The sequence below is a fragment of the Equus caballus genome, chromosome 25, assembly GCF_041296265.1.
Source record: "Equus caballus isolate H_3958 breed thoroughbred chromosome 25, TB-T2T, whole genome shotgun sequence".
NCBI lineage: Eukaryota > Metazoa > Chordata > Mammalia > Perissodactyla > Equidae > Equus > Equus caballus.
In genome coordinates this window covers 19,207,186-19,234,956 of record NC_091708.1, presented here as the reverse complement: position 1 = coordinate 19,234,956, position 27,771 = coordinate 19,207,186, and the positions used below count along the sequence as shown (strand labels likewise).

Genomic DNA, 27,771 nt, shown 5'->3' with positions numbered 1-27,771 from the left:
CATCAAGTACCAAACAAGTCCTGGCACTTAGGTATTCGGTAAATGCTAGTTTTCTACTCTCTCCCCTTTAATCAAGCCTGTATGAGTCAAAGTAAATAGATGCTTGAGCAGTTGATATGAGGGGCAATGTAGAAGGTCAGTTTTTAAATGGTTCATGCTCTTTCAAGTATTACCCTCTTCCTGTCACACACAGTTTCCTAGTTCATCTATGTTTGCAATCTTCTATTCTCTTACTTGATCTATTTCCACATGTAGAAAAATGCAGCTAGAAAGAGCGAGCAAGTTGAGAGGTATTTATAAAGGTCCCTCTTTCTTTTGACAGGTATTTGTAAACTTTGCCAAGGACCAAAGTGATGACGACCACTTAAAAGACCTGTCATTACACAAAAACCAGACAGTCGTGGATGTTGCACTTCTGACATCTTTTCTGCAGGATGAGAAAGTGAAAGAAAGTTATGTATGAAGAATACTGTTCATGCAAAGTGGCTGACAGAAAGGAGGAGCCAGCCCTTCCTTTGCACCATGTGAAGTGTTCCAGAGGAAAGAGCTGGATGTTTTTGTGGGAAGAAGTAAACTGGATACTGTACTGATACTATTCAATGCAATGCAATTCAATGCAATGAAAACAAAATTCCATTACAGGGGCAGTGCCTTTGTAGCCTATGTTTTGTATGGCTCTCGAGTGAAAAAGACTTGAATTTAGTTTATTACCTATGTGAAACTCTAGTATGGAACCCAGTGGACGTATGGGTTTGAAATACTTTTTTGTTCCTTTGTATTCTCACTGAGGTTGCAACAATAATTCATCAAGTAATCATGGCCAGTGATTATTTTTCAAAATCATAAGGCATGCACATCCTCATTCATCAAGCCATGCCATGCCAAGAGACTGGTTTCCCGGTGACACATCCATTGCTGGCAATGAGTGCACCAGAATTACTAGTGCCAAGTTGCTTAGAAAGCCTGAAGCACCATGGTGTGTCATGCACACTTTCGTGAAAGCTGCTCTGCTCAGAGTCTATCAACATCCTTAAATATCAGGTGACAAAATGGTGCCATATGTGGAGAAGGTCCTGCTTTGATTCCCACTTTGGTGAGCTGCTCTGGTGGTGGTAACATGCAAACTGGGTGGCTCTAGACAAACGAGGTTTGCTTCCATTGTTATGTCGTCCCTTGCTTGGAGCCATGGGTCTCCAGGTTCGTCTTTCTGGGACTCTTTAAATATACTGACCTCCTGGTAAGAAGCAAAGAATCAGCAGCCGCATTGGTGGGGCTGCAAGCTGCAGAGCCCAGGGCATGGGATGAGAGAGATGGCACGTTCAAACCAAGCGAGGCCTGTGTCCTTTGTTCTGATTGTCTACTACGGTACACCGCATCTCAAGATCTTGTTGTTTGACACACATGTATTATTTCTGGCTTTTTAAATTAATCTAGAATATGAAGAGAGAGAGTTGTATTTTAACAAAAATCTTTGTACTTTTAATGTTATTTGGAATTTTAAGTTCTGTCAGTGACTTCAGAAACTTAGAATGGCCTCTTTGTGAAACCCTGTGGTGTAGAGGAGTATTGCATCACTAGCTTTATTTTCTCATCTAAGTTTGCAGGTGGATCATCTGACTAGTGCCTACTGACCAGCAAACAGTGTGATGGTCAAGATCTCATGACAACATTATATTTGAATTTCTTTAAGATCATGTAAAATACTTTTAATTTCAGTTCATTAATCAGCTGTTTTTTAGTGTATGTTATAGCTGAATGAGTAAGTATGGATGGATGGAGTGGGGAGAAATTAAGTCTCAGTAGATTTCCTGTGCTATGTTATTCAGCTAACTGGTTGTTTTGTTGTGGTTGTGGGAGACTGCTGAAAGAATACTGGGCAGCCCACTTTTTGAAAAGAGCAACAATGCAAAAGCCAAGGAAGTTCAAATGTCATAAGGGTCATGAGACTAAACAATGAATACTTTACAGAGAACACAGCTAGCTTCAAAACTTGCTGAACATAACTTGTGCTTGTGGTATTTAGTGCCTTCAAATAATTGGCTTTGAACATCTTAACATCCCATTCTGACAGTCTCAGATTGTTCATCTCTTCAATAAAAACAGCAAATGCCCCACATTAAGTATATTTCAGACTTGTCTAATCCAGTCTTATTCTTTTTAAGTCAGTAAACTGTAAAAAAAAAATATTATTTCACTGATGCTTAATGTTATCTGTCTTAGACAACAAAAATACAAGAGAACTAGTGTTTGGGTAAAGTTCAAGCAATTTTTCCATATCATTACTAATTTCTTCTTTTTCTAAAATTTAAATATTAACTCTAAAGGTGTAAGATTTCAAATCTATTTCAAATTAATCTATATTCTTTTAAAATTTCCAGAACATTATCATGTAACTTGTTGCTTGGAAAAAGAAAATGACTTTTAGAAATTAATGCCAATATTGTTTTCCAAAATGATAAACAAATAATGAAGGCATATTTCCAATAACTATTGGCATGAGATCATTATATGTTATGCTATCTTTAATGATATAAAATTCATAGGATAATTTAGTTTCTCCTTGTTTAATATTTTTTTCAAAATCAAACTTCTGTCTTCCCATTTCCCTAGAATCATGTTTTAATTCTCTATTGTATTAACTCTTTGAGCAGCTCCTTGCTTTAAAGGCCATATTTTAAAAAATCAAAAGGCACTGTGAACTATTTAAAAAAAAATACAACTCTTCAATACAGATTTAACCTTTTTCTTTTCTTTTTGGTGAGGAGAATTGGCCCTGAGCTAACATCTGTTGCTAAGCTTCCTCTTTTTGCTTGAGGAAGGTTAGCCCTGAGCTAATGTCTGTGCCAGTCCTCCTCTCTTTTGTATGTGGGACTCTGCCACAGTGTGACTTTCCCAAGCGGTGTGTAGGTCACAGTATGACTTTCACGAGTGGTGTGTAGGTCCTGGGATCCGAACCTGTGAACCCTGGGCCGCCAAAATGGAGCATGCAAATTTAACCACTGCACCACTGCATCAGCCCCAGAAACTCTTCTGAAGCTAGAAGCAATCTACAGTTACACATCTACTTCATTAATATTGTTACCTTTTAGACTATCCAAATAGTAATCTTTTAAATTTTCCTAATTATAGTAGAAATTTTTACCAGCTCTATACTCAATCAAGTAAAATTTCTACATAATCCCTGTAGAAATGTAACTATGTGAGTTTCAAAAATTCTCAAAAAAAGTGTTCAGAGATTCCTGCCTTTGCTTCTTTTGGACACTCTGGAAACCTTATTAACAACTGTGAATATGAAAAATACAAAAGAAAACATTAACAAAGCTCTCTATACATAAATGCCCAGCACAGTTCATTGTTACAAAAACAAACCACCAAACCTCAAACTACTGTATTTCACTGTCTGTACTGAAAGCATAAGCATTGTGACCATTAAATGTTGCACATCATTCATTCGCTGTATAGTGATCATTGACTAAAGGGATTTGTCTGTTTTCTTCTTGTGGTTGTATATATCAGGTAAAGTTTTCTCCAAAGAGCCATGTGTCATATCATATTGAACCACTTTGATACTGAGATATTAATTTGTACCCTTGTTACTATTTACTAGTAATAATATAGTACTATAATAATGTTGCTAATTCAAAATTGTTGCATCCTTTTTTATAGACTGTTTATATTTCCATAAGGGTTAAGTATTCTATTTTCCCTTCTTGTACCCTAGGATGAAGCTATGTTTTTGTGCTTTTTCTTTATCATGGCCCTTCATTCCAAGCACTTTATGCTGTCTGTAATGGGATCTATTTTTGCACTGGAATATCTGAGAATTGCAAAACTAGACAAAAGTTTCACAATAGATTTCTAAGTTAAATCATTTTCATGAAAAGGAAAAAAAGAAAAAAATTTGTATTGTCAATAACTTTATATGAAGTATTAAAGGCATATTTCCATGTTGTAATAGGTCACGAAATAAAGCTGTGACAGTTCTATGGGTCTGTACACATTTATTTTCGTGCATTTGTAGCACCACCTACTGTTAAAGCATTATAAAGCCATTACAAGAATAAGAAATGTCTGCTTGTGGAGAGGAAGCTATTTGGCTCAAAAGTAGAAATTTTAGAAACGGCTAAATGTCCTGTTAATTACAAAAGAGAACTGAGGGGGCTGCTTGGAAGTAAAAGAAAGGGTGTTTTTGCATTTTCATGATTCAGTTAAGACAGAAACTGATATAAAGTAAGTTTAAGAGGTTTTTAGATAAACTTATTCTGCTTAATGATTATGAAGCTGTGGAGACCTCTGAAGATACTCCATAGCTAACCCCGTTTAATCAAAACCTCATTCCTCATTTGGTATTGAGGAAGCTACAATGGCACCCTTGGTTTCTCTTTTGTTTATTCAACCAAAACTACAAGGACACATTGTGGCAAGTGTTCTGGCAAGGTGTTGGGCACTGTGGCAAGGGTGAGCATGCCAGGAAAGTAGAAAAGCTAGCAGGAGAAAGAGGCTGAGACTAATGTGGGAGGTGGCTTCACTTTCTCCTGTGAAAAGTGCTGTGCTGTCTACACCCAAGATTACAGTAGTGCTAGGATGCGACATGTGGATGTTATTTTTCATAGCTAATTAGCAATCAAAGTCTCAGAAACGGTATCTGCTTATCTTGGGACTTGCAGAACCCTGTCAAACAGCCCCCAGTAAGCAGCACAGTGGACTCGTGGTCCTATTTGTGACCCATTCTGAGTGGCGTGACAATGCGTAGTGAGCAGTCCTTTGCTGAGGTTGGATCTGAATTTGGGTGCAGGAGGATCTTGGCTTGCATGTGAGCCTGGCTGACCACTCAGTATCAGCGTCACAACTCTGTCCTGCCCCCTTGAAGTCCACACTGCAGCGACTTCAAGGAAATGAAAGAAAACTGTGAAAAATGACAGTCGAGGGGGAGATAAAAAACTACTGAAAAATGAAAAGGCAGTTAATTTAGATGACAATATGTTACCCATGAGTCTTGACCAAAACATTTTATCTAGAGAAAAGCCTATGTAACCATTTACAGGTTCAAAAAAACTCTGGAACCTTTGGAATGCTAATGCATACATAAGATACAAGAGAATAAATCTAAGAGAAAACTAGCCACTTTTTTCAAGTGTTTTACTATGTTGTTAGGCACTTCATTTAATCTTCAATTAACACCTGCCCTACGAGGTAAGCAGTATCATTTGACACACGAGTAAAAACTGTGGTTCAGAGGATAAGGAACTTGTCCAAAGTTAGGCCACCAGTAAGTGACTGAGGAATCTTTCTGGTGAAATTGGGTCACCAGTTAAAATTGTCCTTGTAAAATCAGTTTGGCAATAATTTAATACATTTAACAAATATTTATTGAACTCCATCGTGCATCAGATATTTTCTAGGTTCTGGGGATATAGTGTTGAAGAATACAGAATTCCTGCTCTAATGAACTTGAATCTTATTAGAAAAATTATATTCACATCACAATGCATGTGCGGACAAACAAATGTAATGAATTCAGACAGGAGTAAGTGCTAGGAAGAAAAACATGGAAATGGGATAATGATGGAGAGGAGTCTGAGTGACATTTAAGCTCAGATCTGAATAATTCGAGCAGGAGCCAACATCTGAAGATGGGAAGGAAGAACATTCCTGGAAGAAAGAAAACCTGGTGTAAAAGCCCCAAGTGGGAAAAAGCTTGTTAGGCTGGGGAAGGGGGGAGAGCATTCCAACATCTCTGAGGTGGGAGGGGATGGAATCAGAGAAGGCAGGAACCAGAACTCACAGGGCCTCATAGGCCATGTTAAGGTATCTGGATTTTATTGTTAGTGCAATGAGCAGCCACTGGAGAGTTTTAAACAAGGCAGTAGTTTGATCTAATCTCTGTTTCAGAAAAAAATGCTGGTTGTACAGGGAGAAAGGACAGTAGGGAGGATAAGTAAGAGATGGTGGATTGCATGAGGGTGGTAGCAACAGAAATAGGAAGAGTAACATTCAGGATCTATTTTAGAGACAGAGCCCACAGGACCTGCTGACACGCTGCATGTGGGGACTGAGGGAAAGAGCACTATCAAGATGACTTCCAGTTTATGACCCAAACTAGGTAGACGGTTGTGTTAATAAGGCAGTTGGTATCTCAGTCTGGAGCTCAGGGGCAATGACGGGAAAGAAGATAAAAATGTGTGACTCATCAGCACACATAAGGTACTTCAGCCTTGGGGCTGAATGAGCTTACCTAGGGAGCCTAAGGCTAGAGCATATTCTTGAGCTCTGAAACTCTACCACATTTAGAAGAGAAGCCAGCAAAGGACACCGAGGAACTGGCCAGTGAGGAGGAGGAAAATCTGAGTATGATGCCATGTATTGAAGCTCAGAATCAAGTGTTTCAGGAAGGCAGATGTGGCCGGTTGTGTCCAATGCTGCCAAGAACATGAGCAGGGTAGTGAAAGACCATTGAATTTGCTAAGACAGTCCTTGGTGACCTTCAGAAGAGTCACTTCAGTGGACTGATAAGGGTGTAGGCCTAGCTGGACTGGGTTCAAGGAAGAGAAAGAGGTAAAGAAGGGAAGATGGTAGATACACACAGCAGAAAACATGACAATAGGTGGATTACAAAGCTTTTAACTGGATTCATTTCTTGTCTGTTAATAGTATAGGCTGCACGTGAGCAACATCTCACCTTTCCTTTCTGATTTTTGTTGCTGCTTAATCCTTGAGACATTTCTCCTGTCAGGATGATGAGGATTTTTAGGCTGGTTACTTTTAAAACTGCAGATGAGAAGCAGGCTCCGAGGACTGGAATTTTGCTTGCCCTTTTGAGACATTTGCACTTGTGAAGGAAGGGGTGATGACCTTGTAGGGACCTGAAATTGGCCACCCCAAGATATGTCTCTTTGGCATCGGGATTGTTTGGGGCTGATTGCTTTCGATAAACTGGGACAGGGAAGGAGGCTCTGGGGAATGGAACTTGCCCTTGTTGGGACACATTTACATTTGTAAGGTAAATCTCTATCTGTAAAAGGTGCCTCCCTCTCTGTACCAGGAAGAAGAGGAGAGATGACCTTGTCCCTAGAAGCTCTTAATGGGGAAGGCAAGAACTTAAGTTGGTTGCTGTCTGGCAATCTCATGTAACTGGTTTAGGGTGGTGGCGTCTAACCTTTCTAACCTTTACTTAATCTGATTTGATTCTTGTCTAAAAGTCATGGGATCACCCAATGACCAGACCCCACCTGCACTGATACCATTTTAACTTTTTTTCATGTTCTTTCCTTTGTCTTGTAAAGAGATGAATCATATACCTATGCCTTAAATTTAGCCCTAACCCTCAACTCGGGGCAGCAGCAGGAGCTCTGACTGCCCGTGGGTCCTGTCCCCACACACCAGCTCTGCCTGCCCATGGGTCCTGTCCCCATGCCAGCCGGGGCAGCAGCAGCGGCTCTGCCTGCCCATGGGCTCTGTCCCCATGCCAGTGGGGGCAGCAGAAGCAGCGGCAGCAGAAGCTCTGACTGCCCATGGGTCCTGTCCCCATGCTATTCTATACTATTCTCTAAATAAAAGAGCACTACTGCCAGATCTTGAGAGTCTAAGAAATCTTTCTTTCGACTCCTCGGCTCACCGACCCCGCATCAAGGAGGCTTACACACTGTACTTGGTTTTCCAAATTTCCCTTAGCTAATTCATAATTTGCTATTTTATATGTACAAAGTTTTAGAAACGTAGAATAATATAGCTGCAAATGTTGACTATCAAGAGTGCTTGGAAGTACGAAACCTAGTGTTAGAAGACAGAGGCACTCAACTAAAGTAACAATTAAAAGTGTTTGAAGGAAAATCCTAGCATATTTGTGGTGGTACTAAAGAAACTGTCCTCTGGGATTACTACCATGCAGTTTTCTTGATGTAACTTAACATTTACAATAAAGTTCATAAATTATTACTGTATCACTACCCTACAGCAACATAGTAAAAGCTCCAAAGAAGAAAATATAAATATAAAACGCAAATAAAGAAAAAAACAGAATGGATATGTAGGCTTTTATTAGAGCAAACATTTCCACAAACATAAAGATTTCTCCAAAACAGATAGATGTCCCAAGTATAAGACAGTTAAATAGTGATCCAAAATGGACAAAAATTAACTATAAACAAACACATTTCAGCATATAAAACAGGTCTTCTGAAGTTTTTTTTAACACTGAGACCCAATTACATTATTTTCCACATTAGAGTTACTAATAATTAATGCAAAAATATAATCAATACAGATGACACAGGTGACACTGTATTTTCCCAAAGTAAAGAAATATATTTGATCTAATATTCTTTGAATCTCATTTGGTATCAAAAAATAAACTTTACTGGGCAAAAAATTTTTTTAAACCTCAGAAAAAATAGACATGATCATGATGAAAAGATAGATATTGAATATAAATAATTTTAAAATATTGTCAGGCACAGAAATGTAAAACCATCATTTGAATATAAGAAAGTGCTATAAAACAAAGGGTTGTCAAAATAGAGAATAACAGATATTCTGAAACAAATGAAAAGCCAAAATCATGAAGTAGTGGCATCTATTTCTAATGTATAATAGATACTAAAACACCATGGGGAAAATGAACAGAACTAGTTCCTGAGGTGGTAGTGACAAAGGACAGAGATGACTTTAAAAATGCAGAGACACAGCGATTAACTTACCACCTCCTTCAAATAAAAGTGAGAATCTCTTGGGAGAATTTAAGCACTTTCAGCAGACACATCTTACGGCAGTTAATGTAGTACTTCGTATTTCAGTGGAAAACTATTTCAATGGTGAAAATGATGCAGGAATCAGAAGCATATTTTGTTGAGACACTAGGTAATTGACACTTTCCCGAACTGGAAAAAATATTTCATAAGAAGGCATATAAAGTTATTGACTGAATCAAATTTGTTCTAAGAATAATTCATGCCTAGTGAAATAGCTTACCTGCCGCCACAACTCTGGGATCCTCATGAGACTCATGTCTCCCAGCTGCACGACTATCTGCACTTTCATTCCACCAAAGAACGTGAACTGCAGAAATAAACCAGAAATAGGATCTGAGATTATGGCATTATTTCAAATAAGAAATACAGGAAAATCAGAATGTTGTCTTATTCTTTAAATAAGAATAGTGAGTATCAAAAAGGTAAAACTAAGTGTATTCGTGATAAGATTTCAGAGGGGTCAGAGATTTGGGAGAGAAATTTATAAATAATCAAACTGGTTTTATAGATGGAACAACAGAAGGCTGGAGAGGGGGAGAAAGTAACACAGATAAAGACACAATAAGACTACATGCAGTTTTCATGACTTCCTAATACATTTTATTTTATTTAAAAACAGCAAGAAATCTGGATGATACAAAGAAGAAAATTAAAAGTAACATAATCTTAAACACCCTGAGAAAAACTCTACTAATATTTACTGTATTTCCTTTGAAAAATATGTGTAAAATCAAATTAGGGTGTTACTGTATATTATGCTTAGTATTAGATTTTAAAAAATGAACTATGACTATTTTCTACAGCAGTAACACTAATTTTTAATGGCTATGTGAATTCCTCCTTATGGATATAACAACACTTTATCACAACCTCTTACTGTTGATTATTTATACTATTCCAAATATTGCAATATTCTACAAATACTGAAATAAATGTTCTTGTATTTAATTATTTAAAAATTTTTAATAATTACAATGTCATACATATTAGCTGTTAAAATTTTGGAAAATGGAGATAAATAAAAAGAGAAAGCAGGAATCATTTCTAATCCTACCACTGTCAAATAAACACTTTTCTATTGTGGTGTATCTTTTCCATATGTATGTATGTATTTTTTTTTTTTTTTCCCTAAAGATTTTATTCTTTTCCTTTTTCTCCCCAAAGCCCCCCGGTACATAGTTGTATATTCTTTGTTGTGGGTCCTTCTAGTTGTGGCATGTGGGACGCTGCCTCAGCGTGGTTTGATGAGCAGTGCCATGTCCGCGCCCAGGATTCGAACCAATGAAGCACTGGACCGCCTGCAGCGGAGCGCGCAAACTTAACCACTCGGCCACGGGGCCAGCCCCTGTATGTATGTATTTTTATATGTTTACATATTTATATACACACAACATATAGTTTATACTTACATAAGATACACAATGTGTATGATGTATATGTCTATTTGTGTATTAGGAGTATATTATATACATAGTGTCACACCACATTGTATGCAATGTTTTCTCATTGTAAACGATGTTGACAGAAACTTTGTTAGAGCAGCACCTACATGTATAACAATAACAATGTTGACAACAACTACTACTGACTATTACTGACAATTCTTGGGTGCTTACTATGTGCCCAGCCTGGTTCTAAGGTAATTTGCACGTATTAACTCATTGAGTCTTCACAATAACTTTAGGTGGTAGGTTATTATCAGCATTTTACGGATGAGGAATGCAAGGCCCAGTGAAGTTAAGTAACTCACTCAAAGTCACAAAGTAAGTAAGTTGAGCTGGGATTCAAACCCAGGCAGTCTGGATCTGATTATTTCCTCAATATAAACTCCTAAAATTCAAATTGAGAGCACCAAAGAATGTATCTTAAATATACTTATATATGTAGAGTGTACATATACTGTCCTCCAGAAATGATGTAGTGATGTATACTCAGAATATTACTATTCTCCTCCTATGCTGAGAATGAATTTAAGATTAATAAGTATGTACACATTTTCAGTAGTTTTTTCTTATAAAAGCTAATATATGTTCATTATAGAAAATTAAAAGAGACTTAATAAACATTAACCTCATCATTCAAATTATCACTACATATTTTATACCCTTCCTGTACAACTGAGCACACCTATACATATTTCCTAGACTACTGGCAAAAACAATTTTAAAAAATTAAGGCTTTTTATTTATATTGCCAAATGTTGGGGGGAGAAGCCAATATGAATCCTACATAGTATAAGAGTACTATTTTTTCCCAACCTATCTAATACTATACTTATGTTTTTATCAGATGATAAAATGCATCTCATTATTGTTTTAATCTGCATCTTCTTTAATATATATTTAGTAGTCACCTATATGTCTACCTTTGCATAAGTTTTTGTTTTTCCTTTTGCTTTTGAATTTCATTTATGGTGTTTTGGGGTATGCAGACAGACTGATCTTTTTTATAATAACGTCATCAATTGATTTTTTTCTTCATCATTTCTTCATTTGTTTTTTGGCTTGGAAATTTAGTTCTCATCCATATTATTAAATAAATTCACCCATATTTTATTTTAGTAATCCTATGACTTTTTATCTACACTGAAATCTCTAATCTATTTGATTTTTATTTAGCGTATAGTGTGAGACAGACATCTAATAATTTTCACAACTTTTCTCCTCTTCATGTATTTTCCAACTTGAAATATCTTTTTCAGTACAGTCTGATTATTTTCTTAGGATATATTAATAGAAGTTAAATTTCTGGGTAAGGATCAGAAGCTCAGCTTTGAATATGTTAGGTTTGAGATGTCCATTGGACATTCAAGAAGGGAAGTTTGGGAGGCAAATGGATATAGTGCGTCTTTCAAATATTTTATTAGCTATTCTTAGTCATTTATCCTTAAAGATAAACATATACACATTTTTTAGAGTTTGCCACAAAAAAATCTGAAATTCTGACTGCAATAACTTTCAACTTGAAGAGTAGAATGTCCCAAATAAGTGTTTCTTAGATAAATTAAAGTCTGTATACTTATCTGTCTGATGTGTATGTGAATGTTAGGAAGTCATTATTAATCAGGCATATGCATTATTTCTAGCATATTTGGTATATATATGAATTACATAGTAAGACAAAGACCAAAATATTAACAGTATTATCCCTAAGTAGTGGGAAATGTTATTTTCCTCCCTTTGGGCATGTCCGTCTTTTTAGTATTTGTAAAAATACATACTACTTTTTCATTCAGAGACAATCTCTCCACCCCAAGTAATATTATTTTAGAAAATCAATAAAAGCCTACTTAGAAAAAAAAAGATGAAAAAAACAGATACTTTCTTGAGGCTCCTGCAGTATTTTATCATTTTGATGTATTATGGAAAATAGTTCAGTATTCGAAAAAGACTTCATAAGGTGTGAACATTCTAAATAAATAAGATGTAAAACAGGTTTTTTCAACCCTTAAAATTAGAAAAACCCTAGAAATTTGGTACTAAAAATTAAAATATATGCCATAATGAAAAAGAGAGACAAACTGACCCAAGGAACTTATTAGATCATCAATATACCGAACGATTTCATAGAAGAAATGGACAGTGGTACCTCTGTTGAGAGTGCCGTATTCTGTGTGGAAAACTCCAACTAGCTTTGAGTAGCCTCGATTGACATGGGCATTAACTGCCCTTTTAAATGGCTCACCCCACAGAGCTGGCCCACCTGGTTTCATCTGAAAAGTAGCCAGTTCATAGACTCCTAGAGGAGGGAGAAAAATAATTATTTTACAAAAGATATTCAAGAAATTTCTAATCAGGTTAGTGGAAAGCTAAAGTACAGATTTGGAGGATCGTATGTATATACACATTTAGGAATTCTCTGCATTATTTTTCCTTGCTTTTATATTTAGAAAGTCCTTGTACAAATTTAAGGGTCAGATGTTAAGCTTATCATACAAAACAAAGATAAAGGAATCTATATTAAGCTATCATCTGAAATAATTTTTGTCTATAAAATTTGTCAATAAAACAAATATTGAGAATTTATAATAGGATCAGGATTTTTGAGCTGCCTGAGTCTATACTTTTAGGTAACAAATGAATAAGAAAAGTATTTTCTGACCTCCTATATTTCCCTCTTTCCAGTTTTGAGAGCAAGTACTTTTTTGTTTATATAATATCCCCCATAGGACTCTGTTTCTTTTTTTTCTTTTATTGATGTCATATTGGTTTATAAGATTGTGTAATTTCAGGTAAACATTATTATGTATCAGTTTTGGTATAGACTGCATCGTGCTCACCCCCAATAGTCTAGTTTTTGTCCCTCACCATAGGACTCCATTTCTAACAGGAACAGTAAGCAAACAATGGACCTAAAGTGATGTCTGAGTTTTTTGGGGAAAAACAAAAGAAAACAAAACAACTGAGGGAGATGTATTTATTATTTCTAAATATCCAGGTAAACACTTGAAAAGCATTTTACCTTCTGGTCACAAGTGTGGGGCAGGTAGAGGGAAAGAAATTAGGCGACAAGTAGATTTGAGAAGTAAAAGGAAAAAAGTACAAAGTTACTAAAGCATTATGAACAACACAGAGGAAGAGAAACAAGATTCGACACTGTTCTAGAAGCCACTTCGTTCATTTAGATAGTGCTGAAGCTGAGGGGAGAGCTAGACGGATGAGGATCCAAATAAGACTTTTCAAATCTCTTGTAATCTAAGACACGCTACAAAGTTGAGATTATTGATGAAATAAAATAAAATTTAAATTAGTTTGTTTTTTTAAGATCTGATCTTTGTTTAAAACTAGGTTGAGGTAGGTATTTCCCTAGGTCCGCAAGAAAGTGAAATCAGCAAGAAGACAAAACGTTAGTAATTATTCTCAAACTGAGAAATAAGAAAGAGGAAAACAAAAAAGAAACTACAGCAATACAGCTTAACAGTTTAAGTTAATTCATTCTCCCAAACAGTCAGGCTTACCAGTGAAGACAGACTTAATGTTTTAAGGTTAACTGCAATTTGTGTAAAAAAAATACTAAACTAGGACAAAAGTTCATACATTATCTTTCACCTACCTATGTATGTTTTTCCTGCTCCAAATCCCCAACCTCCCAACCTTTACTCCTCATGTCAGCTTTGTATTTTCATACCTAAACTTTAAGAGTGTTTCCAAAATGAAAAAATAAATTTCATTATACAATGCTCATTGTTTTAATGATGAGCAAAGAGCTCAAATTCATTTTTATCTCTGTGATCACAATATATTTCTCTCTATAAAAAAGGATTATTTTATTTGTTTCCTACAGAACTTTAGTTTGTATAGTTTAAAATTTTTAGAATTTTCTCCACCAAAATTGAAAGTCACTAAGAGGGAAGGACTGACCTTCTTTTGGAGGTTTTTCTAATTTGCTCCATGGCACCAGGTAAGCAATCTCAAACTCTTGTTTATCAATGAGAGCCAAACTTGGAATGAGAAACTGTTCTTGCCATTCCCTATCTTTGGCCAAGGCTTTCCGAACTTCAGTGCGATGAGCAAAATTATCTACGGGAAGAGAAGGAGTAAGAGAAATACAAACTTTGACTTAAAATCACCCATACCTTTTTGGGATTTCATTCAATTCAGCAAATGTTCATTGAGACCCCATAAGGACACTGTGTTATATCAGTGACATCTATCCTCAAGTTTCTCATGGTCTAAAACGGGAGTAGAAACATAAACAACTAATGCTAATGTCAGATAGGGGACTTTATAGGCTCTACCACTTGGTAGGTAGTTGTGTGACTTAGGTAAGTTATTGAATCTGCACCTGTTTCCTACTCTGTGAAATGGGGATAATGATATAGCACCTATCTCCAGGGTTGTTGCGAGGATGAAATGAATTAGTGCATGAAAGTAGCTTAGAGCAGTGTTTGGCACCTATTTAGTACTCAATATATATTAATTATTCTTATTATTTATAAGCATTTACTTATATTTATTTATAGGGTATAAGCATTTATTAACATATGGGCCTAGTACTATATTTACTGTCAGGGCCTCATAAGAATCATGGTAAAGGGCCGGCCTGGTGGTGCAGCGATTAAGTTCGCATGTTTCACTTCTCAGTGGCCCGGGGTTCGCTGGTTGGGATCCTGGGTGCGGACATGGCATCGCTTGGCAAAAGCCATGCTGTGGTAGGCATCCCACGTATAAAATAGAGGAGGATGGGCATGGGTGTTAGCTCAGGGCCAGTCTTCCTCAGCAAAAAGAGGAAGATCGGCAGTAGTTAGCTCAGGGCTAATCTTCCTCAAAAGAAAAAAAAAGTCATGGTAAAAGAGTTTTCTATGGTTTATGCTGTGGGTAAGGAATAATATCTATCCTAACGCTTAAGTAAGTCATATCAGGACCTTACTAGTAATTTGTTTAATGGAACATGATTCAACTGGTGGCACATTACAGCATTAATTGTTTTTTAATGGGGTCTGTTCTATTACAACAGCGAAAACCCCAAAACTACGGCCATGTTAAGTACAGAATGAGCACTTTTAATATTAAAGTATTCTATGCCTATTAGCTGTGGACACTGATGACCAAACAATAAATGAAATTATTGAAAGTTCTTTGGCTATCATCAAGTCCTGACGTGGACTTCACAAAGATCAGACACTGGAGCAACAAACATTCTGGGAATTCCTGTAGCCTGCTCTTCTTTGTCTACTAAGCCAGGGGCAGGTCAGCTTCAATGTGGGGAAAACTCTGATTCCTTTGATTTCACTCTCCTAGAGCAGCATGACAATGAATTCCCTGAAACCTTGGGGTGCACAAATGACACAAAAGTAGCTCCCGAAACATAAAAAATTATTAAATCTCAGAGTTGAGTGAGGCCTAGAACTTAACTAACATCCCCATCAACCTCCACTATCCTAAGGCCCCTATATGTTTGAATTGTTTCTACTAAAATCTTGATATCCAGCTGTACCTTCAACAATTAGAAAAAATAATTCCACTTTCCTTTTATGATCTTAACCCACTTGGGTTCTTGCAATCACTGCTTTAAACTTTTCACAAATCTTTACAATAAAACATTTTACAACTTTTCTGAGAATTAAAGTCTAGTTCACAATTGTATGATTTGAAATATGAGATGCCACATTTTCCCATTTATGATAAGAAGGATTTCAACAAGGAGTTGTTAGAGATAAACCACTGGGAAGAGTAATCATTGAATTCTTTTACTTTTTTGTTTTGCTTTTTCAAAGGTTAATTTAACCTGTGTATATTTATAGGAATACAAATCCAAGCGCTAAGTGTCATATAACATTTAACAGAATGAAAATCAGTACTGAACACTTAAACTGGAAAAATCATACCATACTTCCAAATATGAAACACTTTATTCATTCTGCCTCCAAATTCTACACTCCAGAATCCAACCAACTCCGAGTGAGCTGTCCGAAGATGAATGTTTTTCTTAATCTTTTCCATATACTCGTTCATCTTTGAAGGTTTAAGGCAATAAGTACGAAATTCATAGAACGTTCCATCGTATTGTCTGGGGCCCGTAGCAAAAGATGAACACATCTGAAGAAAGATAGGGCAAATTTAAATATTTTGGGAAGGTAGAGTTTATAATATTATGTTACAATCACTTCTGAATCCGGAAACATGGGACACTCATTAGACTCATAATCCATGTTTGTACCTCTGTGGTACAAAGAGGATTGCTAATCTCGAGTGAAAGCGCCATTAACGGGTCTTCTTTAGTCTTCACCTGACAGTCTCTAAGTTAACCTCCTTCCTATCCTACCCCTTGAGAAAAGAGTACAAATCTAAACACTGAAAGGAAAAAGAATCTTTGGTTAGATTCACACAATAAGCCAGTAAGGCGGAATCACAAAAATTTCTGTACATTCCTCATCTAACGTTAAACGAGGTTGTTATCATATTTGCTGCGAGGTTCCTGACCCGCCCGGCTTGGGCGCCGAGCGCAGGAGACACCGGGCAGCTGGGCAGCTGCTCCACCGCCCGCACCCTGGCCTCCTCTTCAAGGTTCTCTGCAAAATGCTCGGGAGCTGCCTATTTCATTGAAAGCCGGGAGGCCGGTTCTGCCGCCAGCGGCGGGTGGACGTTTTCTCCTGCTGCCTCCAGTCTGGAGGGGCCGGCTTGTCAAGCGACCAATCGATAGTTGAGCCCACACCAGGCGGCACAGGCCCCAGCGCGCCAAGCACAGGAGCGGGGCGGCAGGGACGCGGGGGCCGGCGCTGCAGGGGTGTCCTCAGGGCCGCCTGGCACCTGGGCCAGAAACCCTCTGTCCACGGCTGTCTGCGAGCCGCCCGGGAGGCGACACTGGCAGCGGGTCTTCCCCCGTCGACTCCCTTCCAGCTCCCGCGCATCCCGGGGTCCGCGCCTCCGGGTTCTGGGACTCGCGCTAGAACGTCGGCGGCGGCACAGCACTCGCAGGTTTGACGCGCCAGCCGGGTGGGCGCACGCGCGGGGTCGCGCGCTCCCGCAGACGCCCGCTCGGCCCCTCCCCCAGGGCGCGGCCTGGGCGCGTTCCCGCCGCCGGTACCTGAGGCGCGAGCGTCCGCGCGGCCAGAACCCTGGTCAGGCAGCTTCGGAGGCCGAGCATGGCGCCGCTTCGAGCGCAGACGGCAGCCAGCCGGGATTCTCTCGGAGACTCGTGGTCTTACGCCTTCCCGACTGGCGGAGAGCGGCGACCTTACCTCGGGTGACGCAGGCTCGGGGCGGGCCCGGCGGGGTCAGCTCCGCCCCAGCGCCGGGGAGGAGCGGCAAGACTGCCCAGTCCGCCAGGCGGGCCGGCGCGGCGCGGCGCATGTGGTGGTGCGGAGCGTCGGGTTCCCTGGGTTTCCTCAGACGGTCTCACCCGGAACGCCCGAGGGGACGTTAGGATTGGCTGAAGGCTGAGGTCGCCCCGGACCTGCTTTCCGGGCCCGTCGCCTCATTTCCACGCGCAGTTGGGAACGACTCGTGAATGTGTGTGTGGACGCGGGTGTCTGTCCGTGAGGGGGAGGATGGATGCGCAGGTGTGATGCTTTGTGTTACGATGGTGGAGGGTTTTGTTGGGTATGATGCGCGTGTAGCTGCCGACCAGGGAGCCTCCACTGTTCTGCTCTAAGTGAATTCTCTCTCCCTGTCCGTGGTCTAAAGGTTAAGATGAGGGGCTCTCCCCGCCACCCCCAGGTGCGTTTCCGGTCAGGGAACCACAGCGCCCGCCTGGCTGTTGTCCGCCGGTGGCGGCTGCGTGTTGCTGCGATGCTGAGAGCTGTGGCAATGGTAGTTCAAATACCAGCAGGGTCACCCATGGCGGACAGGTCAGCGGAGCTTCCAGACTGAGGCAGACTAGGAGAAGGGCCTGGCCACCCACTTCCAAAAAATTGGGCATGAAAATGAAGCTTTGTTTGATAGAGCGCCAGAAGGCGAGAGGATGGCGCAGAAAGACCAGGCGGGGTTCCGCTGTGCTGTGCACAGGGTCGCTAGGTGCGTGAACCGATTGGAAGGCACTAACAGCATCTCTTCCTATGGCCACCCCCAGTGTGACCTTGTTAGGCGCCTAAAAATGATTTAGATTGTGTTTCTCAGGAGCTCAGAGGATTGGGGGCACTGATCTAGATATGAAAAAGTCAAATTTAAACGTACTTAATTTGAGATCAGATCGTTTTGTAAGCCTTAAAAGCAAAACAGCTGACCTCTGATCTTGTCCTCCCCATCCCTGATTATTGGTCCCTAGAATAACTACTTTTGACATTTTTCAGCTGTTTCTTCTAATGTTTGTTTCCCTTTTTCTAAATTATAGGCATTTTCTAGTGTTTCTTGATATTTCCAGTTGTAGATAGTATCTGTTGCTTGGAAAACAAGGATTTAGGTCTCGTACATACCATTACCCTCAAATACACTTCCCTTCCCATATCTGATAATACTTACATTGATAATAGTTAATTGTTACATTATTAATTTATAGTAATGTTTACATTTTTATTACTAATTACATTATCACACACTATACACAAACAATAGTTACATTATTGCACACATTCAAGTAATATTGCTTGTTTTGTTAAGACTATGGAATTATTACAGGGCTATCACCTGTGGTTGTATTGGTTGTGGCTTGTGCAAAGACTTTGGAATCATCTGTTCAGAGGAAGGGGGACTTTTTAAAATTAGTAATTCCACTTGTGGTGAGTCAGTTTTTTTAATCAATGGGCATCCATTTCTAACCAAGCAAGATGAAAGAAAGCATCATCTGTGCCTGTACTGGGTCTTTATGTTTAAATTTATTTTCTTAGGCGTTTCCTCCCCACCACCAGAATTAACAATTCATTCATTCAACCCAGATTTATTAAATTCCTTCTATGCTTCAGGCACTTTGTAGAAAAGCGGATACAGGAGTGAACAAAAGACAGGGATAAAAAGTCCCTGTTCTCTTGGAACTTAGTTTGAGGAAAACAGATAAACAAATGGAGAGAAAACGATATCAGCGATTAATAGATACTATGAAGAAAACATAGTAGGATATGGAGTATGGAAAGTGCTGGAGGGAGGTAGCAGAGACTGCTAGCTATTTCCCAATATCCATTCTCCCCTCCTTTCTTTTTAAGTTCATAATTGTCAAATGAAATAAAGAGTCTAGGTAATGTTTAAATGAAGGAGTTTATTCAGTAATCAAAGTGAGGAACTTGAGTCCTAAGAAACAGTCCTACAGAGTATTCTGAGGAGCTGCTCCAAGGTCTACAGATCTGAGTGCCATTTATATACCCTTTAACAAACAGTGTATGTGCAGGAAAGAGCTGACACGTCTAATAGTCATAAACTTCAAAGATAACATGAATAAGAACTTTTTGGTTATATATCGAACATGGGTTGTAATGTTGGTGTTATCTATCTGGGGAGGGAGGTGAGGACCAGGTCATTATTTTATCCCTCAGCCTCTAAGAAATGCAGCTGGGAGATGTGAGAGCATGGGACCCATTCTCTCTTCCCATTGCTGATTCATCCTGCTGGACTCTTCGGTCCTGAGATGAGGGGTTGCAAGGTCATTTAGACACAGGCTCATAGGGCCTGCATGGCTGCTTCACAGCACATCATGGATTTTTATTGCACTGACTTTAAGTCTATGCAGCTCACTTGCTAGATTTGCCTGGTAGACCAGGGAGAGTGGTCTCAGAAGTTTGTTCACAATCCCCCCTTCTGGTCATCCTCAACCTATGGTTGCATTCATGACCAATGAGGATCTCCTTTGGTTTTCCTCCAACACGGTGGGGTTCCTCTCATTTCCCTACCTATCTTTCAAGTCATTCATTAAAAATGCATTCTGGATCACTTCTATCTTCCTGTCTAACATGATCTGGGCCTTGTCCTGTTGTTGCCTCCTTTGACAGCTCGCATAACATTGGAACAACAGAATAATTAATGCAATCAAGATTACAATTGTGAACACAGTTTTTATAATATCAATGTGAGTAGATGAGCGTGCAGTGCATCTTGCACTTCTTGAGAAGCCAAATCTAATGTCTCCTCAGACCATTCATTTTCCATGACCTTAACTTCAGCTGGGGGTCTTAGTTCGCGCTCCCAATAGATATAATTTTCTTCATCTGTGTTATCATGTCTTATTAACCTCAGAAGATGAATCTTTCCTATAATTTCCATGTTACAGCAAACACCTGAACTGTTAAATTCTGTTTGGTGCAATAGTGATCTGATAGTTGAACAGTATGATTTCTTATTCCCTCCCAGCAAAATCAACCCTTTACCATATACCGTATGTTGTTTGAATAGGAGTTTTTTTGTTTTTTTTTTTTAAAGATTTTATTTTTTCCTTTTTCTCCCCAAAGTCCCCCGCTACATAGTTGTATATTCTTCGTTGTGGGTCCTTCTAGTTGTGGCATGTGGGACGCTGCCTCAGCGTGGTTTGATGAGCAGTGCCATATTCGCACCCAGGATTTGAAGCAACGAAACACTGTGCCGCCTGCAGCGGAGCGCGCGAACTTAACCACTCGGCCACGGGGCCAGCCCCTGAATAGGAGTTTTTATCATAGGCCTAGTCAGAGTTATTTCTGAGTTCCATCATTCCTCTGTATTGTTTACAACCTAGAACCGAGCTAGGTTCCTATTGTAGTATAGTTTCATTTGGGGCAAGAAGGGCCCACTGGCTCCCTATAGGAAGTATCTGATAGTTGTCATGGATAGTCCCTATCCCCACAAGTTGTACCACCTTCTGTTTTTTATTAGACCATAGTCTAAGCACTAGAGCAGTCAGAACAATGGTGCAGGTTCCCTCAATTATTTCCCATAGGTTTGGCGGCCCGTAAGTTTCAAATAAGTGAGTTTCTTGGGCATCTGCAGCAAATGTGGTTCGGCATTGTTTCATAGGCCCGTGCTGGTTTAGCCACACACGCATATCAGATATGTTGATTCCATTGGGGCATTATCATCTGGCTACAATTTGGATATAGAGTACTTACCCAGAAATGTTGAGTCCCTCAAACCAAATTTAAATGGGTGATCATAACCCCCAATAATAGGGTTGTTTGTGTTGACCAGAGGGCTTCCCTGTGAGAGTTGGCTCTCATGGATTTTGGGAGGATGACTATCTATCATAGTCCACCATTTTACCCCAACAGGACTTAACTGTCTTTTGTTGACATAGGGCCTGGTTTTGGGAGTCCACCCACAAAAACAAGGTTTAGGGGAATGGGGGCACATTGCACTATGACAGGAGACACAGGGTTTAATAAAAAACTCGTTGCAACCGGGTATCAGCTTTAAAAATTTTATCACCTACCCCTATAGCTACACAGTAATGCTGATATTGGTCTGTTCTGTTAGTTTTTAAAATTTTCTTCCAAAAATGTCCCCTGGAAGAAGTTTCCCCTGATGTGTCCTATATAATAGGTATATCCTGTGAAGTTAGAATTAAGAAGAAGATTTAGAACAGGTTTGTATAAGATAGATCTTAGACTCTGGGTTTTAGAATTATACATGAGTATTTTACCTATGGGCTCACTGTTTCTTGGACTAAAAGTGGTAGCCTTTGCCCAAGACCAATAGTATATAAGAATTGGGATGGCTTGGAAAGACAAATGCTGTGACAAGAGTGGGTGAGTACAGTATGAAACAAAAATAATGAATACTGTCCCTTAATTACTGGTGTGGTCTGGACTCTTGGGAAAGCTGTCCATGTGAGATGTCGACCTCTTCTCATCCTGGTTTGGTAGCACTTGTCTTAGTCAGTTGAAGCCAGATATCAGTAACAGACGTTGAAGTCCACTCAGGAGGAGAGGCCTTTTTTAAGTGAGAAATATGAATCCATGAGTTTATGCCTTTTAATTTTTCAGCACATGGATTGGTTAAGAATACCTCTTATGGTCCTTTCCAGTGGGGCTGCAGAGTCTTTAATTTGGTGTCTCTTCCAGTAACAAAATATTAGAGGGTGTAGTCCACGATCCTTAAATTCTTCATCTCCCAGGAGCTCACTGGGAAAAGAATCTGCTACCAATTTTTAAGTTTCTTTTTACTGTCTTAATAGGACCTTGACAATAATGTAATATATCTCCCTTGAGCAAAGATGGTTTATACATTCCTTCATCTAATTGCATAGGCCATCCTGTTGTTATGTAAAAGGGAGACAGTAGATGTTTACCAAAAGTTGTAATCTAAGATTGAGGAGCACCAGTGGAAGAGCTTTTGGCCATGAGAGATTAAGTGCTTCTGAAATTTTTACCAATTGTTTTGATAGTGCCATTAGTTCTTTCCATTAACCCTGAGGACTGGGAATGATAAGCACTGAAGTCTGCAGGTCTGAGGCAGTTTAACAAAGCAGTGGACATGCAGGAAAGATATTACATGTCTAATATTCATATACTTCACCGATAACATGAACAAGAACTTTTTGGTTATACATCAAACAAGTGTTGTAATGTTGATGTTATCTATGTGGGGAGGGAGGCAAGGACCAGGGCTGTTACTTTTTCTCTGAATCTCTAAGAAAAGTAGCTGGGAAATGTGAGAGTGAAGTACCCATTATCTCTTCCTGTTCCTGATTCATCCTGCTGGTGTCTTCAGTCCTGGGGTGAGGGTTGAAGGTCATTTAGATACAAGCTTATGAGGCCTGAATGGCTGCTTCACAGTACAGCATGGATTCTTATCATACTGACTTTAAGCCTATGCTGCTCGCTTGCTAGATTTGCCTATTAGGCCAGGGAGAGCGGTCTCAAAAGTTTGTTCACATAATAGAACCCACGCAGCTTGGTGCAGCCATGTGACTAAGTCCTAGCCAGTGAGATGTGCTGGTGCATTTATGACCCACTGTGAGTGATCTTAAAGCTGTGTAGGAGGGGTTATTCCCCTCTGTGTCCCTTTATTATTTCTGCTTCCTGGAGTGTGGATCTCATGGCTTGGAGTATGAGGTAGAAGTCACATGCTGAAGATGGTGGAACATGAGAGAAGAAGCCTGGGTTCTGATGCCGTGGAACACCATGCTAGGAGCCCTGGACTGCCCATGTCTGGACTTCTTTTACATGAGAAATCATCTTCTAGTTTAAGCCCCTGTCTTATGGCTTAAACCTATGACTATTTCTTTTTTCTCTGTCTTTGCTTTGTTTCTATTGTTTTCCTTACTGTCACTTACTATTCACCAGATTCTTTGACAAAAGAATAAATTCCTTTCTATGTTCATTTCTATATGATTAAACCCATTAATCAGCTTATCAGTTTCGTCTTCTAGAGTTGTTTTTTGTGAATCCTTTGTTTTCTTGCTCCAGTGTGGACTAGTTGTTCTCTAAGATGGCATGGTAGTAATTCTGGGATCTCTTTTCACTGATATCCTGGGGAATCTCATTTGCCTTGTGTTGGACCTCCTGTTTCTAGGATCATCTATCTTTTTTTTTTACTCTTAATTTTAGGAGAGGGTACATGGGACTTAAACTTTTGAGACTTGCATCTCTAAAAATGTTTTATTCTGCCAAGCTTCTTGATTTATATTTTGAGTGGGTATAACAATCTACATTGGAAATAATTTATCCTCATATTTTTAAAGGTAATTCTCCATTGTATTATAGCTTTTAGTGAGAAACTCATGCCATTCTGAATCATGATTCTTTGATGTGACCTGTTGCTCTCTCCCTCTTTGGAACCTTCTATGTTTTTCTCTTTGTCCCTGGCACTCTGAAATTTTACAATAATGTGCCTTGGCATAGGTATTTTTCTTCATCCATCAGTGTACCCTCTTAATCTGGACACTCTTCAATCCTGAAAAGTTTCTGTGTTTCTTGGATGTTTTTCTTCTCTTATCAATCCCTGAAACTTTGTTGTTCAAACGTTATGCCTCCACTTGATCTTCTAACTTTCCTTTTTCTGCTATTTTACATCTCTACTTTTTTAGCCTAGGTTTTTTGGGGTAAGGTACAACAATTTCATCTTCTAACTCATCTGTTGAATTTTAAACTTCTACTTTCACAGTATTTCTTTCCAAGAGCTCCTTTTTTATCCCTTTCCCAGAATATTTCTTTATTTCTCTCTCTCTCCTTACAGAAATAATATCCTCTTTTTGTTTCATGAGTTTAATATTTCTCTCTCTGTGGACATTAATTACATGTGTTTATTTTTTAGTTATTGTTGTATGTCTTCTTCCTGCATTAGTTCTATTTCTTTTAAGTTTTATTCTGTTTTTCTGTTATTTGATTTCTGCTTTGGTACTAGTGTTTTTCCTAAAATATTTTTGTATTTGTGATCTTGGTTATCAGCTCATATTTTGGAATGAGACAAATTTGAAAGCTCTTTGAGCATGGGTGGGACGTGTTCACAGTGGGCGTCACTGTAGGGGATTTTCTGACAGCATTATTTCCTTGCAGGGAAATAGCCCCATCTGTTATCATCTGTAAGTCATCTCTGTTAGTCTATTCAGTTACCCTTTGAGGAAACTTCCAGAGTCCCATCTGTGAGTTATAAGCCTTATTACCAGTTTCCTGTGACTGAGGAGGTAAAGGAGGTTGGAAATCTCAGTATTTGGCAGGTAGCCATTCACTTATTTGTTTCTGACTGGTTCTGACCCCTACAGCTGTCTCTGGCATTCCTGAATGTTCAACCTTTCTAGACTACTGCATATATGTTCAACCCTTCAGGAATACTGTATATTAAGTAGAATAGGCTAAACTGCTGTAAAAAATAGACACTAAAATAAATAACATCTCAAATACAATAGGATTTTATTTCTTCTTCTTTAAGAACTAAAGTGAGTTTTCCTAACTGGCAAGCAGCTCTTCTATACATGGTGAATTAAGGACCCAGGCTGCTTCTTCTCTTCTACCCTCTACAGATAGGCTTTACCGTCTGGAGAGTCCCACTGTCAACTGCATCTAGCCAGCAGAAAGGTAGAGGGAATTTTCAAGATGAAAATAGTTAACAGATAGTGAAATAAATTCATGGCTGCAATGTAGTGAGAGAGAACATCAGTAAGTGCTGCTAGGTGCCTAGACAATCTCCTAGTCACTTTCTCACAGGTTTTAATTTTCCTCAAATCTTTGTGAGTTAAATTTTATCTCTCAGTGAGAAAGGTGAGGTTCTGAGAGAGAAATAATTTTCTCAGGTTCACTTCTCATAAGTGGCACGTCCAGGGATTGAAGCCAGAGTGTAAAACTAGTTCCATTTACCATTTCTTTTTAAAAGATGTGTGATCTTTAAGGTAGTTGTAGATTTGTGGTGGAAAATAGCTTGTAAACAGTATTTAAAAAGAAATGTTTTTCAGGGCCGGCCCTGTGGGCGAGTGGTTAAGTTCGAGCGCTCCGCCACGGTGGCTCAGGGTTTCGCTGGTTTAGATCCTGGGCTTGGACATGGCACCACTCATCAGGCCACGTTGAGGCAGCATCCCACGTGCCACAACTAGAAGGACCCACAACTAAAATATATACAACTATGTACTGGGGGGATTTGGAGAGAAACAAAAAAGATTGGCAACAGTTGTTAGCTCAGGTGCCAATTTTAAAAAAAAAAAAGATGCCTAAAAAAAAATGTTTTTCTGTGACTTAAAAAAAATCCCTAAACTGACTAAAAAACACATAAAGTAAGGACGTTGAAAATTTTTGTTGTTTATCCTAAATTTCTGACAAGTTGTCCAAAGGACAGATAGTCCAAAGCTAGAGAAATCTGGATTATTAAAATAGGCTAATGTGATATAGAGCAACTGGTAGTTATTTGAGATTGGGTGGACTGAGGTTGTCTATCTGAGGAGGTAACAGGAAACATGTATCATACATACAAAAGTGTATATAATGTATCTGTACACTTTAAAGAATAATAATAAAGTGAATGCCTGTTACCCTGACACCAAGCTTAAGAAATAGAATGTTGCCAGTAACTTATATGTCCAATACATGTTCCTTTCTGGTCACATTTTCCTCCTTACAACACCCTCCCGACCTCCCTCAAGTAACCATGATCCAGAATTTTGTGTTAAAAATTGCATTCATTTTCTTTAAAATTCAACTACATTTGGGGCTGGCCCCGTGGCCGAGTGGTTAAGTTCGCGCACTCCGCAGCAGGCGGCCCAGTGTTTCGTTGGTTCGAATCCTGGGTGCGGACATGGCACTGCTCATCAGACCACGCTGAGGCAGCGTCCCACATGCCACAACTAGAAGAACCTACAACGAAGAATACACAACTATGTAGCGGGGGGCTTTGGGGAGAAAAAGGAAAAAATAAATAAAAATCATTAAAAAAAAATTCAACTACATTTGTATATAACTTTAAACAATATATTCTTTTGGTTAGCCTATATTTTAGAACTTTCTGTAAATGGAATCAGACCATTATTATCCTGTTACTTGATTTTTAGCTTTGACATAAGGTTTTTGAAAAATCACGTATGTTGATGCAGTCACAGTAATTAATACATTTCTCTGCTGTATGCTATTCCATTGTATGGATATGTCTTTATTTGTCCATTTGACTATGATGGACAAGGGTGTTTTGAATTTTTAAATAAGTATTTCCTGTTTCCATGTGAAGAATGTCTCTAGGGCAGGGATCCCTAACTTTTTTGTGCCATAAAACCCCTTGGAAATCTTGTGAATTTATGGAACCCTAATGTTTTTATATGTCTAGAAAATACATAGGGTTACATAGAAAACAGATTATATATGGCTAGAATCATCAAAGTATAGAAGTAAATTCTTGATAAAGAAATAGACCTGCTTCTTTATTAAGGTGCTAAATAACAAGATCTATCGTTGGATTTATCAGCTATCATAATTTTGAAGTAGTGATGAACATAAAAGAAGTTTTGACAGATGTGCCACAAGTGTAACTAGAATTTGATAATCTATGATATTTATTGGTCACAAAGTCTCAGGTCCTGTTAATAATATTGTGGTTTGTTGCCTATATTCATATTCAAATGAAATGCTTATTTTCAGTTAGAAGTTGGTGACAGTAAAGATTTTTCCCATCCAAGTTACTGGACCCCTTGAATTCTATCCATAGACCCCTTGGGGATCTGTGTACTGGGGGTTATGAACCACTGCTCTAGATTATTTACCTTGGAGAGGAATTGCTGGGTCATAAGGTATGTACATATTCATCTTTACTGAATAGTGCCAAACTGTCTTATAAATTCATACCCTTAATAACGGCATATGAGGTTTTTCTGACCAATTTTTCTATTACTGTTCATTTAGTCTGATAAGTGTGAAGATGCATTTTTACACCTCCCATAACAGACGGGTATCAGTTCAAGGGTGGTGGAAATTATATGAAGGGGGCAAAGGCGGCAATCCACTTGATGATGTTCCTGCTTGGTTTTGTCCAAAGGTCAGACTCCTGCAAATCTGCACAAGGAAGAGGAAACATGGATCCAATGCTGGCCCAACTGAATAGGAAGGCAGTAGCTGTACACGTGAACTCCGCATTCTCGTATTTGGTGATACATGCCTGGGTAAGTGCTCTCTTGGTGCTGTATTCTGAGGCCACTAGGTGGTGGTATAGTCTAGCTTTGCCTTTATTAGGTCTCAGTGTGTGCATATGTTTATTTTTGTTGTTATTTTTGAGTTCCT

The 27,771-nt window shown here is 39.0% G+C and overlaps 3 protein-coding genes across 17 annotated transcripts in view; 2 read left to right on the top strand and 1 right to left on the bottom strand.

The window, feature by feature from the left end:
- The window catches only part of ABCA1 (ATP binding cassette subfamily A member 1), a 132,002-nt gene extending 128,016 nt beyond the window's left edge, over positions 1–3,986 (top strand). For all 6 annotated transcript variants that reach the window (XM_023629810.2, XM_001493790.7, XM_070250906.1 and 3 more), the window contains exon 50: positions 323–3,986. In XM_023629810.2, coding sequence (XP_023485578.1) covers positions 323–463 — 141 coding nt within the window. In that variant the 3' untranslated portion in view covers positions 464–3,986. The remainder of the gene's footprint in view (positions 1–322) is intronic.
- A 4,033-nt stretch (positions 3,987–8,019) lies between these two features.
- On the bottom strand, positions 8,020–17,544 carry LOC100060997 (protein NipSnap homolog 3A). Its single transcript, XM_023629808.2, has 6 exons — positions 17,274–17,544; positions 16,075–16,285; positions 14,108–14,266; positions 12,336–12,485; positions 8,968–9,054; positions 8,020–8,876 (listed from the first exon to the last, which is right to left on the bottom strand). Exons 1-6 carry the CDS (start codon positions 17,331–17,333, stop codon positions 8,800–8,802), a joined length of 744 nt encoding a protein of 247 aa, XP_023485576.1. The 5' UTR covers positions 17,334–17,544; the 3' UTR covers positions 8,020–8,799.
- Positions 17,545–17,611: 67 nt separating this feature from the next.
- LOC138920740 (phospholipid-transporting ATPase ABCA1-like) overlaps positions 17,612–27,771 on the top strand; it is a 74,366-nt gene continuing 64,206 nt past the window's right edge. For 8 of the 10 annotated variants that reach the window (XM_070250912.1, XM_070250914.1, XM_070250915.1 and 5 more), the window contains exons 1-2: positions 17,612–17,748; positions 27,530–27,653. The gene's annotated coding sequence lies outside the window, so the exon portion shown is untranslated. Of the gene's footprint in view, positions 17,749–25,825; positions 27,654–27,771 lie in introns of those variants that run through there. The other 2 variants (XM_070250917.1, XM_070250918.1) reach the window with 2 other exon arrangements.